This window comes from Bubalus bubalis, chromosome 9 (assembly GCF_019923935.1).
Source record: "Bubalus bubalis isolate 160015118507 breed Murrah chromosome 9, NDDB_SH_1, whole genome shotgun sequence".
In the NCBI taxonomy this organism is placed as follows: Eukaryota; Metazoa; Chordata; class Mammalia; order Artiodactyla; family Bovidae; genus Bubalus; species Bubalus bubalis.
Genome location: NC_059165.1, coordinates 97,941,588 through 97,957,109, shown reverse-complemented (window position 1 = coordinate 97,957,109; position 15,522 = coordinate 97,941,588). Strand labels below are relative to the sequence as shown.

The 15,522-nt window shown below is 45.6% G+C and overlaps 1 protein-coding gene across 7 annotated transcripts in view; it reads right to left on the bottom strand.

Annotated features, from left to right (window-relative positions):
• LOC102408909 (mucin-16) overlaps window positions 1–15,522 on the bottom strand; it is a 115,546-nt gene that overhangs the window by 34,263 nt on the left and 65,761 nt on the right. For 3 of the 7 annotated variants that reach the window (XM_044948171.1, XM_025293602.3, XM_044948169.2), the window contains exons 20-30: window positions 14,631–14,803; window positions 11,917–11,952; window positions 11,629–11,694; window positions 6,967–7,091; window positions 6,719–6,789; window positions 5,327–5,499; window positions 3,777–3,812; window positions 3,452–3,511; window positions 2,044–2,168; window positions 1,824–1,891; window positions 1,017–1,189 (exon numbers count right to left, since the gene is read on the bottom strand). In XM_044948171.1, coding sequence (XP_044804106.1) covers window positions 1,017–1,189; window positions 1,824–1,891; window positions 2,044–2,168; window positions 3,452–3,511; window positions 3,777–3,812; window positions 5,327–5,499; window positions 6,719–6,789; window positions 6,967–7,091; window positions 11,629–11,694; window positions 11,917–11,952; window positions 14,631–14,803 — 1,106 coding nt within the window. The remainder of the gene's footprint in view (window positions 1–1,016; window positions 1,190–1,823; window positions 1,892–2,043; window positions 2,169–3,451; window positions 3,512–3,776; window positions 3,813–5,326; window positions 5,500–6,718; window positions 6,790–6,966; window positions 7,092–11,628; window positions 11,695–11,916; window positions 11,953–14,630; window positions 14,804–15,522) is intronic. The other 4 variants (XM_044948167.2, XM_044948172.2, XM_044948168.2 and 1 more) reach the window with 3 other exon arrangements.

The following is a 15,522-nucleotide window of genomic DNA, read 5'->3' as shown; positions in this document are numbered from 1 at the left end:
CTGCTGTTGTTTAGTCAGTAAGTCATGTTGGATTCTTTGTGATCCTACAGACTGTAGCCACCAGGCTCCTCTGTCTGTAGGATTTCCCAGTCAAGAATACTGGAGAGGGTTGCCATTTCCTCCTCCAGGGGGCCTTCCTGACCCAGGGATTGAAACCAAGTCTCCTGAATTGCAGATGGATTCTTTACCACTGAGCCACCTGGGAAGACCAAGGTGAGCCCTAAGCACTTTGAAATATGAGTCCGCAGTGGAAGTGCAGAACCCTTCTGCAGCAGAGCCCACCCAGTGGGGATGAAGAGACCCACCCCCAACACAGCCCCTCACCACGGATGGAGGCACTGTCATTACAGAAGCTGGGAGAAAACATCCCAAGTGCTTGGGTTGGGGACCTCATCATCTTGGGGAATCCAGGAAGGAAGGGGCTACGCCTGGGACTTTGGTGGGTATTGGTCTCTGTTTTCCCAGGGTTGGAGGGAAATGGGGGTAGGGAGAGGAGGAAATGGGCTCCTGGACTCTTCTGTTCCCAAGGGCTGGGATTCAGACAGAGGGTTATAGAGACTTCTGAGGTCTCTTCATACTCACTGCTAGGGGTGGTGGGCTGAGTTTGGTGGTTGTATCCTACACATGTAAGGGGAAGAAGGGAGAAGAGGGGGAAGATGAGTCAAAGTGAAGAAAGGATAGGGAGAATGTGGGGCCTCATGAAATGCAAACATTAGAAAAATGATGGTGGTCTTCCCTGGTGGTCCAGTGGTTAAGAATTTGCCTGCCAATGCAGGGGTCATGGGTTCAATCCCTGGTCCAGGAAAATTCCACATGCTGAGGAGCAACTAAGTCCACGCACCACAACTACTGAAATCCACGTGCTCTAGAACCCATGCTCCGCAAAAAGAGAAGCCGGCACAATGAGAAGCCTACACCCCACAACTAGAGAGTAGCCCCCCTCACTGCAACTAGAGATTGCACGGCAACAAAACCCAGCAGAAACAAAATAAATAAAAAGGATGGCCGACCCTCACCATTGACGTAGAGACTGTCCTGGTCCAGGGTGTAGGGGCCCAGCTGGGTGACACCGTGTGTCAGCTGACTCAGCTCCCAATACAGCTGCTCTCTGTCCAGCCCAGGGCCCACTGGATCAGGGCGGTGGGTGCAGACAGCATCCACTCCAGTGGCCGCTCCATTCTTTTCAGGCCTGGGAAGAGCAGCAGGAGAGGAGGATGACAATAAATGGAAACTCTAGGGGTAAGGGAGGGTATCGAGATCTCTGGGGATAGGACAGGAAGGGGCCAGGGGAAATGGGAAGGCTGGTAGAGAGGTGAGAAGTCAGACTTAGATTTTCTGAGAGCACAGATTTCCAGCCAACCTGGGACTGTGAGCAGAGTTGGTGGTGGGGGGAGGAAGTATTTCAATTAAATGGCAAATCTGAAGCCTGCTTCTTTCTGGAATGGGGACAAGAGAGCTCACCCTGGAGACAGATGAAGTGCTGGATAGGGGAACAGCTGGAATTTGGGATTAAAGCAGGTGAAGAAGGCATGCTTCTCTTGAGAGAAATCATCAGGATAGAATTGAAAACCTAAAGGAAATGCCCTCATTGGTCAAGGGGAGGGGAGCGGAGGGAATTCAGAAGGATGACCAGGCTAGGGGCTCAATCCTGCTGATAGTCTGTCGAATCTGGGGACTGTTGGGGGAAGTCCTTGGTCTTTAAGTCGGTGACTCCTGAATACCACCTCAGCTGAGGATACAGGGAAGACAGGAAGGAGGAAGGTCAAAATCCTTGGGTCTGGGAGCACTTGAGGCAGCTCTGGCCGCAGACGCCAAGGTCTTACCTGAGCGATGTCAGTTGGCAGCCTGAGTACAGGTGGCCCACACGGGTGTTCTTGAACAAGAGTCTGAGCTATAGAGGAGGGAGAGGGAGAATAGGAAGTGTGAGGGTTGGGAGAAGGGCAGATGTGATATGGGTGTGGCTGGCATCCTGGGAGCAAGGGTGAGGTAGGTGGGGCTTGTGTTTGGTGGGCAGGGCAGAAGTGAAGTGGGCGGGGCTCTCACCAGATCCTGCAGGATTCTCTCTGTATTGTTGAACTTCCAGGAACCAGGGCGATGCATGTCCTCCACATAGTGCAAGTTATTGATGGTGAAGTTGAGGGTGAATGGCACCAGGGCAGGGCTGGCTACTGTAGTAGGAGTTTGTGAGAGATATCCACGGAGTTTACCCTATGCTCAATAAGCTGGGGCATAGGTCATCCCACCTGCATGTCCTCAAAATTGGGGAGGGTCTTCCTCCAGCATGGGTAGTTTCCATAGGGAGGAGATCCCAGACATTACCCTCACTGGAAGCATTGGGGATAGTTATGAAAAAGTGCACTAAAGAGTAAATATTGGGTTGGCCCAAAAGTTCCTTCGGGTCTGTCCATGTGCTATAACAGAAGAACCCAAACAATTTTTGGGCCAACTCAATATATCCACAGGCAGGAGGCAAGCATATCTGACTCTTCAGTTAGCTAAAATTCCAGATAGATATCCTGTTTTTTTTTTTTTTTTTTGAGATTTAAAAAAAAAACAACAATTATTTTTCTGAGATTCATCTACTTATTGTTTTTAAAATTTTGTTTGAAGAAATGCTTGCATTGCGTTTTTATGGGTAAGACTCTGTTGTAAGTACCTTCCTTCCATTTTAACTCATTTACTTCTTGAGGCAAAACCTTTGGAGGGAGATAGTATTCTTATCCCCATTTTACAGATGTAAAAACTCAAGGGAGGTTAAGTAATTTGCCCCAAGCCATTTAATCTATAAATGGCAGAGCATAGAATGAATCCAGGTGTGTGGTCCAGGAGTCTGTGCTCCTAACCCCTCCACTTAGGACCACTGGCAAGTCCCACCTGCAGTGACCACTCACTCTGGCCTGAGTGGTCAGTGGTGAGAACTCCTTCGGAGGCCCTAGCTGATGAGTATCTAGAGATTTAAGCAAGCCAGAGATAATGATATCTCAGACTCTCAGTCGAGTCAATGGGTGGTATTGAAATCTACTCTGGGCCAGTTGGAGGCCAGGAATGGGAAGCTGGCCTCTGATCGAGCCAGTCTGCCTAAGTCCCTGGCCAGGACCTGTGAGACAGCTATATTTGTAGCTCATGCCATTCCTTTCTTTTCTGGAAATAAAAACTAAATTCCCTGAAAGAACCAACTCTTCTCACCACCAAATCTCACCTGTGATAATGCTAATTATAATTCAATATTTACTTGCACATTCACATCTTTAGTCTCTGTCTTTCATGTTGGAAGCCCATCTAAGACTAGCCCTTTCTATTCTCTTTGCTGCTGTATCACCGGGGCCTTTTACATAGTAAGTGCTAAATAAATACTTATCAAATGAATGAATGAATGAATGAGTATGATGATCTCCAATGACCAAGTGGCCAAGATCTTTGCAGGGAAAAAGTGCAGAGAGGAAGCTCCTACCTGTAGAGACTGAGACGGGGGCCATAGAAGTCGCTGGGAAGATGGTAGAGGTCGTGGCAACTGAGAAGAAAACACAGCAAGGCAAATATAGCAGAAGAGAGGGCTTCTCTAATCAAGGAGGGCCCATCATGGAACCTTAAGATCCTTTTCCTGTTCAGCCTAAGGGCTGTGCCAGGCTTGTCTTTTCCCAGCTGGAGAGTGAAAGTAGGGAAAATCCAGAGATTTCCTGGTTCCTTCCACCTCTGGGTACATGGACTAAGGATAACAGGGAGGAAGGATGGGCCCCAAAGCAATAGGACAGTAGGGCCCACAAATTACTACTCACTGCTGGGGGTGGAGTTCGGGGCCTGATGGGTATAGCCTGTAGAAAGAGAAGGAGACAAAAGGTGAAGGTATAAAGATGGGGGGTGGGAGTGGCAAGAATCTGGGGCAAGAATTTGAGTTTCTATGAATCTATTTATTTAATAGATTTAATTTATTTAATACCCACTGGTAAAGAATCTGCCTGCCAAGCAGGAGACACAGGTTCAATCCCTGGGTCAGGAGGATCCCCTGGAGAAGAAAATGGCAACCCATTCCAGTATTCTTGCTTGGGAAATCCCATGGACAGAGGAGCCTGGAAGGCTACAGTCCATGGGGTTGCAAAAAAAGGTGGACATGACTTAGTGACCGAGTCACTATAATAGCGATTTATTTAAGCAGTGTTCATGGTGCACCCTCAAAGTGCAGACCGTATAGACAAACCTTAGAGAATGCAATGAAAACAGAGAGATTTTTTAATAGATTTTTTTTAATGTGGACCACTTTTAAAGTCTTTTATTGAATTTGTTACAATATTGTTTCTGTCTTATGTTTTGGCTTTTTGGCCACAAGGCATGCAGGATCTTAGCTCCCTGACCAGGGGCCGAACCCTCACCCCCTGCATTAGAAGCTGAAGTCTTAACCATTGGAACAGCAGGACAGTCCCAGGGAGGACTCTCTGAATCAGGTCATCTGTTGTCTATCCCTCTGCCATCTCTCCCCCTCACCCTCTCTGAGTGTCTGATCCCTCAATGTATCTCCAGAAATGCTGTGAATGAGGGAACAAACCAAAGGTGCAGGCTAGTTTGAGACAAGCTCAAACCCTCCCCATACTGGATAGGAGGACAGGTGATCCGAAATGTATGTCACGAGCCCAGGGCACATGATCTGCAGTGAGCCCTGCGAGGAATCAGGAGGAGGTCCTGAGTGTAGCTCATGGTATAGTGAAACATGGGGAGGGGCAGTTAGTGCATCAGGGTTAAGGGAGATGTGGGGACCCAATATGAGTCAAGGATACTCTGGTGCAATAAAAGGGGTTTCAGGGGGTAGAGGCCATCAAGGATTCCCCATCAGCATCCTCTCATCAGGATAGAAGGCCTTGAGGGTGGATTCAAGATTAAAAAAACCATGAGGGGCTTCCCTGGTGTCTCAGTGATACAGAATCCACCTGCCAGTGCAGGGGACATGGGTTCGACCCCTGGTCCGGGAAGATCCCACATGTTTTGGAGAAACTAAACCTGTGCACCACAGCTATTGAGCATGTGCTCTAAAGCCTGGGAGCCACAACTATTGAGCCTAAGTGCCGCAACTACTGAAGCCCGTGTGCCCTAGAGCCTGTTCTCTACAACAAGAGAAGCCACTGCAATGAGAAGCCTCAACTAGAGAGTAGCCCCGGCTCGGCTCAACTCGAGAAAGCCCACACAGCAAAGACCCAGCATAGGCAATAGATAAATATATTTTCTTTTTAAAAAAGAAGAAACCATGAAGCCAAGATCTGAATCAACACACCCAGAGCACACAGCCAAGCCTCTAAGGGCAAGACAGGGAGCATGATCTCAAGTCTGAGGGGCTCACCATTGACGTAGAGACTGTCCCTGTCCAGGGTGTAGGGGCCCAGCAGGGTGACGCCATGGGTCAGGTGGCTCAACTCCCAGTACAGCTGCTCTCTGTCCAATCCAGGGCCTTTGGGGTCAGGGCGATGCATGCAGATGGCGTCCACTCTGGTGGCTGTGCCATTCTTCTGAGGCCTGTGTAAAAACCTCCATATGGTTGGTCCAACTAGCTCTCCATCTGTCCATCCTGCCCTCCCTCTCTTTGCCACTCCTAAGGCAGAAACCTCAGAAGCCTGAATTAACAAGAAAGCTGCTGGGATCATCCTCTGTGTTTTTTCAGTCTTCTAATTTTATTGAGACTTTCAATGGCTAAGTCAAAGATCTCTCTTGGTAAATGTCACATTGCACTTGAAAATATTTGGGTTATTTTCAAATATCTTTGGATATTGATTTCTAACATAATTCCACAGTGATAAGAGAACAGACTGTATGATTTCAATACCTTTAGGCTATGAAATTTTTGCACCTTGTTTTATGTCCCTGGATATGTTCCAGTGTCTCCCAGTATATAGTCTATGGGAATTTGAATAGAATTTGTATCCTACTGTTGTGTGAAAACTGTATAAATCTTAATATCACATTCCTATAGGTAATTATTTCCTGGAGAAGGGCATGTCAACCCACTCCAGTATTCTTGCCTGGAGAATCCCATGGACAGAGGAGCCTGGTGGGCTACAGTCTATGGGGTTGCAAAGAGTCAGATACAACTGAAGTGACTTAGCACATACGCACGCACATGTAATTACTATACCCACACCATATATAATATAATATATACTGGGCTTCTCAGGTGGCACTAGTGATAAAGAAGGTTCTTTATTATGTCTCCTGCCAGTGCAGTAGACATAAGAGGTGCAGGTTCAATCCCTGGGTGGGGAAGATCCCCTGGAGTAGAAAGTGGCAACCCTTCCAATATTCTTGCCTGAAAAATCCCATGGACAGAGAGCCTGGCAGGCTATAGTCCATGGGGTCGCAGAGGGTCAGACACGACTGAGGGACCGAGCACACACCTTGCAAGGCAGGCAATGGAGGCAGTGCTGTTTAAGGGCTGGGAGCTTGGCTCTAGAACCTGAAATGCTGGGGTTGTTCTGTGTGACCTTCACAAATTACTTAATCCCTCTGAGCCTCAGTTTCTCCTTTTGTTCTTGCTTCCTGAGTCTGTGGAGAAGACTGATGATTAAATATAAAGTAACGGCACACTGCCTTGGGTCTTAGCACTTGTTAGTTGCTGGTGTTGTTGTTGTTAATACTTAGTATCCATGAACAGTAGTCATTCTAAGCGTGAGTGAAGTCAGGGAGCTGGTAGATTATGGTCCCATTAACCTGTTGGCTGTGTTGTTGGGGAGGGTCTTACCTGAGCAAGGCTAGTCTGCAGCCTGAATAGAGGGATCCCAGACTGCTGCTATTCTTGAAGATGTGTTTGAGCTATTAAAAAGGAGAGGGGAGTTGAGAAGGAACCACTGAGAGGGGCCAGGAGGAGCTGGGACATAGGTGGACTAATAGGTCAGGTGGGTGGGGCTGGCACTAGTGGGTGGAGCTGGGGCAAAGTGGGTGGGACTAGTGTTAGTGGGTGAGGCTGGCATTGATGGGCAGGGCTCTCACCAGACCCTGCAGGATCAACTCGGTGGCATTGAATTTCCAGGAGCCAGGGCTCTGCATGTCCTCCTCGAAGGTTAGGTTGGTGATGGTGAAGTTGAGGGTGAAAGGCATCAGAAGAGGGACTCCTGCTGCAGCAGGGGAAGGAAAAAGACCACTCCTGAGTCAGACCTGGGCTGAGCTCTAAGATAACTTCCAGGGACAGAAATGGAGGGCCCAGATCTGAGGAAGCAAAGATTCCTAGCTGGCAGGCCACCGTAGGACCAGAGACAGAAGGCTAAATAAGGGGCAAAGCAAAATGCTGTTACATGCAGTAGGGTGCACATTCCTTAGGATGGCTATTATTTTTTTAAAAAAGAAAGAAAAAGAAGTTTTGGGGATTCCCTGGCAGTCCAGTGGTTAGGACTCCACCTAGTCTTTCACTGCTGAGGGCCCAGGTTCAATTCCTGGTTAGGGAACTAAGATTCGGCAAGCCATGCCATGTTAAAAGATACTGTTGGTGAGGATATGGAGAAATTGAATCCTCATGCATTGTTGGTGAAAACGCTGGTGGAGTTGCTATAGAGAACAGTTTGGTGGTTCCTCATAAAGTTAATTCACTCCTAGGTATGTACACCCAAAGAACTGAAAACAGGGACTTGGAGACTTGAAAACAAATGTTCACAGCAGCAGCATTTACAGTAGCCAAAAAGTGGAAGAAACCTAAGTATCCATTAACAGATGAATGGATAAAGAAAACGTGGTATATACAATGGAATAGTATTCAGCTATAAAAGGAATTTAGGATGTCAAGAGATATCTGGAGTAACAGGCAAATTTGGCCTTGAAGTACAAAACGAAGCAGGGCAAAGGCTAACAGAGCTTTGTCAAGAGAACGCACTGGTCATAGCAAACACCCTCTTCCAACAACACAAGAGAAGACTCTACACATGGACATCACTAGATGGTCAATACCGAAATCAGATTGATTATATCCTTTGCAGCCAAAGATGGAGAAGCTCTATATAGTCAGCAAAAACAAGATCAGGAGCTGACATGGCTCAGACCATGAACTCTTTATTGTCAAATTCAGACTTAAATTTAAGAAAATAGGGAAAAACCACTAGACCATTCAAGTATAACCTAAATCAAATCCCTTACAATTATACAGTGGGAGTGACAAATAGATTCAAGGGATTAGATCTGATAGACAGAGTTCCGGAAGAACTATGGATGGAGGTTCATGACATTGTACAAGAGGCAGTGATCAAGACCATCCCCAAGAAAAAGAAATGCAAAAAGGCAAAATGGTTGTCTGAGGAGGCCTTACAAATAGCTGAGGAAAGAAGAGAAGCCAAAGGCAAAGGAGAAAAGGAAAGATATACCCATTTGAATGCAAAGTTCCAAAGAATAGCACAGAGAGATAAGAAAGCCTTTCTCAGTGATCAATGCAAAGAGATAGAGGGAAACAATAGAATGGGAAACGAGATCTCTTCAAGAAATTTAGAGATACCAAGGGAACATTTCATGCAAAGATGGGCACAATAAAGGACAGAAATGGTATGGACCTAAAAGAAGCAGAAGATATTAAGAAAAGGTGGCAAGAATACATAGAAGAACTATACAAAAAATATCATCATGACCCAGATAACTACGATGGTGTGATCACTCACCTAGAGCCAGACATCCTGGAATGTGAAGGCAAGTGGGCCTTAGGAAGAATCATTATGACCAAAGCTAGTGGAAGTGATGGAATTCCAGTTGAGCTATTTCAAATCCTAAAAGATGACGCTGTTACAGTACTGCACTCAATATGCCAGCAAATTTGGGAAACTCAGCAGTGGTCACAGGAATGGAAAAGGTCAGTTTTCATTCCAATCCCAAAGAAAGGCAATGCCAAAGAATGCTCAAACTACCGCACAATTACACTCATCTCACACACTAGTAAAGTAATGCTCAAAATTCTCCAAGCCAGGCTTCAGCAGTATGTGAACCGTGAACTTCCAGATATTCAAGCTGGATTTAGAAAAGACAGAGGAAGCAAAGATCAAATTGCCAACATCTGTTGGATTGTTGAAAAGGCAAGAGAGTTTCAGAAAAACATCCACTTCTCCTTTATTGACTATGCCAAAGCCTTTGACTGTGTGGATCACAACAAACTGTGGAAAATTCTTAAAGAGATGGGAGTACCAGACCACCTTACCTGCCTTCTGAGAAATCTGTATGCAGGTCAAGAAGCAACAGTTAGAACAGGACATGGAATAACAGATTGGTTCCAAATAGGAAAAGGAGTACGTCAAGGCTGTATATCGTCACCCTGCTTATTTAACTTATATGCAGAATTTATCATGTGAAATGCTGGGCTGGATGAAGCACAAGCTGGAATCAAGACTGCTGGGAGAAATATCAATAACCTCAGATATGCAGATGACACCACCCTTATGGAAGAAAGCTAAGAACTAAAGAGCCTCTTGATGAAAGTGAAAGAAGAGAATGAAAAAGCTGGTTTCAAACTCAACATTTAGATAACTAAGATCATGGCATCCAGTCCCATCACTTCATGGCAAATAAATGGGGAAACAATGGAAACAGTGACAGACTTGATTGTTTTGGGCTCCAAAATTACTGCAGATGGTGACTGCAGCCATGAAATTAAAAGACGCTTGCTCCTTGGAAGGAAAGCTATGACCAACCTAGATAGCATATTAAAAAGCAGAGACATTATTTTGCCAACAAAGGTCTGTCTAGTCAAAGCTATAGTTTTTCCTGTGGTCATGTATGGATGTGAGAGTTGGGCTATAAAGAAAGCTGAGCACCAAAGAATTGATGTCTTTGAGCTGTGGTGTTGGAGAAAACTCTTGTGAGTTCCTTGGACTGAAAGGAGATCCAATCAGCCCATCCTAAAGGAAATCAGTCCTGAATATTCATTGGAAGGACTGATACTGAAGCTGAAGCTCCAATACTTTGGCCATCTGATACAAAGAACTGACTCATTGGAAAAGACCCTGATGCTGGGAAAGATTGAAGGTGGGAGGAGAAGGGGATGACAGAGGATGAGATGGCTGGATGGCATCACCGACTCGATGGACGAGTTTGAATAAGATCTGGGAGTTGGTGATAGACAGGGGGGGCCTGGCATGCCGCAGTCCATGGAGCTGCAAAGAGTCAGACATGATGGAGTGACTGAACTGAACTGAACTGATAAAAGGAATGAACTTGTTATACTTCTACAACATGGATGAATCTTAAAAACATTATGCTAAGTGAAATAAATCACACATGAAAAGACAAATACTGTATGATTCCCCTCACATAAAGTTACCTAGATTAAGTAAATTCACAGAGGCAGAAGAGAGAATAGAGGTTACCAGGGCTGGGCATGGGGGTTAAGAGGATTTAATGTTTAATGGGCTTGGAGTTTCTGTTTGGGATGCTGCAAATTTTCTGGAAATGGATGGTGGTGATGACTGTACAATATTGTGAATAAACACTTAAAAATGGTAAATTAAAAACATTTTAAATAGTAAATTCTATTGGTTCTATAGTAAATTCCCTCAGCCCCTCACCAGTCATGTGACCAGGGGCACGTTACTTAACTTGTCTGCCTATCTCCATTTCTTTATCTGTAAAATGGGGAGAATTATGCATTGCAGAGAAAGTATGAAGGTTAAGTGACTGTTAAAAAGTCAGCACATTTCAAGGATATTATGCTGAATGAAAGGAGCCAATCCTCAAAGGTTCCATGTACTTATATAACATTCTTGAAATGACAGAATTATAGAGATGGAAAACAGATTAGTAGTTGCCAAGGGTTCGAGTGGGAAAGATTGTTGTTTGTTGGGTCTGACAGTTTGAGACCCCAAGGACTGTAGTCCTCCAGGCTACTCTGTCCTTGGGATTCTCCAGGCAAGAATACTAGAGCGGGTGGCCATTTCCTTCTCCAGGGGAGCCTCCTGACCCCAGCATCAAACCCAGGTTTCCTGAATTGCAGGCAGATTCTTTACCGTCACAAGGGAAGCCCTTAGTGGAGGGGGTGGGGGACTAAAATCTTAGTCCCTCTGCCTAGCTAGCACAGAACACATATCCAATAAATATCTGTCACACTAAATCCTTGGTACTCCCTGTGGTAGGTGTTTTATGCACATTTTCTTTCTTTTTACATTAAATTTTTAATTGGCATATAGTTGATTTACTCACATTTTTATTTCACTTTCACAACGACTACCAAGTATTATTATTCATACTTGGCGGGTGAGGAAACTGAGGCACTGAGAGGATAAGTAAATTACGCATGGTCATCAGAGCTGGATGGATGAAGAATTCATATTCCATGCCCTTGAGGAATTTAGAGCAGTGCAGGGGCAGCCCATGGTAGTTCTCATTGTTTCACGGCAGCTTGTCTCTGAAACCCATGGGTCCTAGCTTTGAGGCTTCCTAGAAGGATCTGGGGGCTTTCCTGGTGGCTCACACAGTAAAGAATTCACCTGCAGTGCAGGAGACCTGGGTTCGATCCCTGGGGTGGGAAAATCCCTGGAGGAAGGCATGGTCACCCACTCCATTCTTGCCTGGAGAATCCCATGGACAGAGGAGCCTGGTGGGCTACAGTCCGTGGGGTCGCAAACAGTCGGACATGACTGAGTGACTAAGCACACACAGCAACAGAAAGATCTGGAGAAAGAAGTCACCTACCTGTGGAGCTAGGGAAGTGGGTTGGCACCATGGAGGTCCCTGGGAAGGGTGGGGAGGTCCCAGCAGCTGAGGAGAAATGGTCTGGAGTGAGAATAGGGATTTCAAGTTGGGCATGGATGCCACCACATGCATCTTTCCGGTCCAATTGGAGCCACTGTACGTAGCGGGCATTGGATGAGACACCCAGGTCCTCCCATATCTCTACTCCCTGAGGCTCTGGACGGAGGGGATCAGTGTTTGTCCACCAGGGGCCTGGAGCACAGGGTTATCAAGGTCTTGAGTACTCACCACTGGTGGTAGAGGCTGAGGTCCATTGGGTGTAACCTGCAATGAGAAACGGAGACAGGATTGGGATGCAAGCAGGAAAGAGATGGCCAAGATAGAGCTCAAGGACCAACACCCCCCACCCTCGACTGAGACTTCAAGTTGCAAAGCAACAGTTATGATGGAGGAACAACTGTATCTTGTTCTTAAAAGGCTTGTGACCCCATGGACTATAGACCACCAGGCTGAGAAATCAAAGATCCAATATATGTCTTCATGGGTTCACAATTTACTGTTGTTTTTTAGTCACTAAGTCATGTCCAACTCTTTGCAACCCCGTGGACTGTAGTCCACCAAGCTCCTCTGTCCATGGGATTTCCCAGGCTAGAATATGAGAGTGAGTTGCCATTTCCTGCTCCAAGGGCTCTTCCTGATAGAGATGAAACCTGTGTCTCCTGCCTTGGCAGGTGGATTCTTTACCACTCAGCCACAAGGGGAGCCCTTGCAATTTATTTGGGAAGATAAATACACTGACATTTCTAGAACATGGGCTCTAAATTCATGCTTTTCTAGAGGAGATTTTGAGATATTGCCAGGGGGAAGATGAATGGCCAGACTCTTGGGTCCCCATTGGCTACAGGCAGATTGATAGTATCTTTCATCTTCTTTTTTTAAAATTTATTTATTTGGTTACACCAGGTCTTAGTTGTAGCATGTGGGATGAAGTTCCCTGTTAGGAGCAGAGTTAGTTGCTCTGTTGTGTCCAACTATTTGCAATTCCCATGGACTGTAGTCAGCCAGGCTCTGCTGTCCATGGGATTCTCCAAGCAAGAATACTGGTTGCCATTTCCTTCTCCAGGGGGATCTTCCCAATCCAGAGATGGAAGCTGGGTCTCCTGCATTGCAGGCAGTTTCTTTAGCATCTGAGCCACCAGGAAAGTTTCCTGACCAGGGATCAAACCTGGGACCCTTGCATTGGGAATGGAAGTTCTAAGTCTCTTTCATCTTCTGGAGAAAGGCTCTGTGCCTCAGAGAAGTTTATAAATCAAAGTCCTGGAATGCAGGAATAGCCCATGGGCTTTCTTGAGTCATCAAGAGAGATTGCTCAAGTGGGAAATGATACACAGGATGGGTCCTATGGCAAACTGGAGAATCCCATCCCTTCTGGGAGGGCAGAATATCAGCTTCAACATGTGGTTACAAAAAGGACACTCAGATTTTGCCCATCTCTGACAGTGAAAGTATTTGATGAATGTCTGTCCTCTATTATGTCTAAGATGGAGAAAATGATTCTTTCTAGAGTTTTGATCATTAAATGGCAGGACTCATGGCATACAGTTAGAATGCAAAGGCAATCCATAAGTGATCTATGTGTATGTATAATGCATTTTAAAATTTTTATTTTATATTGGTGTGAAAATGTGAAGTCACTCAGTCATGTCTGACTCTTTGTGACCCCTATACAGTCCATGAAATTCTCCAGGCCAGAATACTGGAGTGGATAGCCTTTCCCTTCTCCAGGGGATCTTCCCAACCCAGGAATCGAACCCAGGTCTCCCACATTGCAGGCGGATTCTTTACCAACTGAGCCACCAGGGAAACCCATATGAGTGTAGTTGATTTGCAATGTTGTGTTGGTTTTGGGTGTGCAGTGGGGGTGATTCAGTTACACACACACACACACACACACACACATATATATATATATCTCCACTCTTTTTTAGATTCTTTTCCCATGTGGGTCATTACAGAGTATTGAGTGGAGTTCACTGGGCTGTACAGTGGGTCCTTGTTGACTTTCTATTTTTTATATAGTAGTATGTGTATGTTAACTCCAGACTTCTAATTTATCTATCATCCCCCTTTTTTTGCATAAGTGTTTAACTGGAAATTTTCTGTGTGCAAAATTTAATCCCTCTATATGAAACTTTTATATCAATTTTACTGACAAAGAAACTGAGGCTTAGAGGGATTAAATAAATTATCCTAAGTCACAAGACTGATTTTATCCCAAATCTGTGGAGTTCCAGTCCTTCTTTCACACCATCCTTTACCTTAGAACTACTCAGTCGTGTCCGACTCTTTTCAACCCCATGGACTATATAGTCAATGGAACTCTCCAGGCCAGAATACTGGAAGGGGTAGCCTTTTGCTTCTCCAGGGGATCTTCCCAACCCAGGGATCGAACCCAGGTCTCCCACATTGCAGACGGATTCTTTACCAGCTGAACCACCAGGGAACCCCAAGAATACTGGAGTGGGTCCTCTCCAGTTGATCTTCCCGACCCAGGAATTGAACCAGGGTCTCCTGCATTGCAGGAAGATTCTTTACCAGCTGAGCTACCAGGGAAACTCACTTACAACTATTCATAAAAACCTAAGTAGGGCTTCCCAGGTGACTCAGTGGTAAAGAATCCTCCTGCCAATGCAGGAGATGAGGGTTTGATCCCTGGGTTGGGAAGATTCCTGGAGAAGGAAATGGAAACCCACTCCAATATTCTTGCCTGGGAAATCCTATGGATAGAGGAGCCTGGCAGGCTACATATAGTCCATGGGGTTGCAAAGAGTCTGACACAACTTAGCAACTAAAATAGCAATAATGACCTAAGAAAGATAACACTGTTGGAAATAGCTGATATGCATTAAAACAAAAAACATTTAAAATATGTTAACATTATTTAGATGGAATATTACATTGGTTTGTCTTCTGAACAACAACAACAACAAAAAGATGCTCACCATTGACATAGAGGCTGTCCTTGTCCAAAGTGAAGGATCCCAGCTGGGTGACACCATGAGTCTCATGGCTCAGTTCCCGGTACAGCCTCTCTCGGTCTAGTTTAAGGCCCATGGGGTTAGGTCGGTGAGTACAGACAGCATCAACTCCAGTGGCTCTTCTGTTTTTTTCAGGCCTGGTTAGGGTAGGACACAGGCATAGGGAGGTGGGAATTCCAGAAAAGGGCTCTGGAAAGCCTCACTGAGGGAAGGAACTGAGAAGGGAAAACTGGAATGGTTTTGGTGTTGAGGGAGAATTGGAAATGACTATGCCAGCCAAGGTCCCTGAACACAGAGGATGTAGCATCTAGAAATGCTGATATTTGTGCTAAGCTGGCACTCATAACAAGGCATCACACACCGTAACAACAAAAGCAGGACAGAGGGGTTGGAAGGAAGGAATCTGAGGGTTCAACAAGGTTAAAAAAGGCGATGTCAAATTCCTTAAATTCCAGCCTTGCCACTGAACTGCTGAATGACTCTGGCTAAGTCTCTCAACCTCTCTGTGGCTCAATTTTTTTCATTCATTAAATGAGGTAATAGTATAGACCTCACAGTACTTAGCACTCAGCTCAATAAAGGCAGCCAAGTTTACTACATATTAATAGGGCCAGTGTTCTTGGTGAATGGACCCTGTGATGAGAGAGACTGAGTTTTTTGAAAGAAACAGTGAGGTCAAGCTGCCAGTCTAGGGTGGACGTGGGATGGGGGATGGTATCGCAGAGCCAAGAATATCTCAGTGGATCAATGGAATCAGTGGAAATGGGAAGACCTAGAATCATGTCTGGAGGGCAAGAGTGACTATCTTCGGAGCTGGGGGCATTGCATTCTCTGACAAAAGGTCAGTGACCAGGAG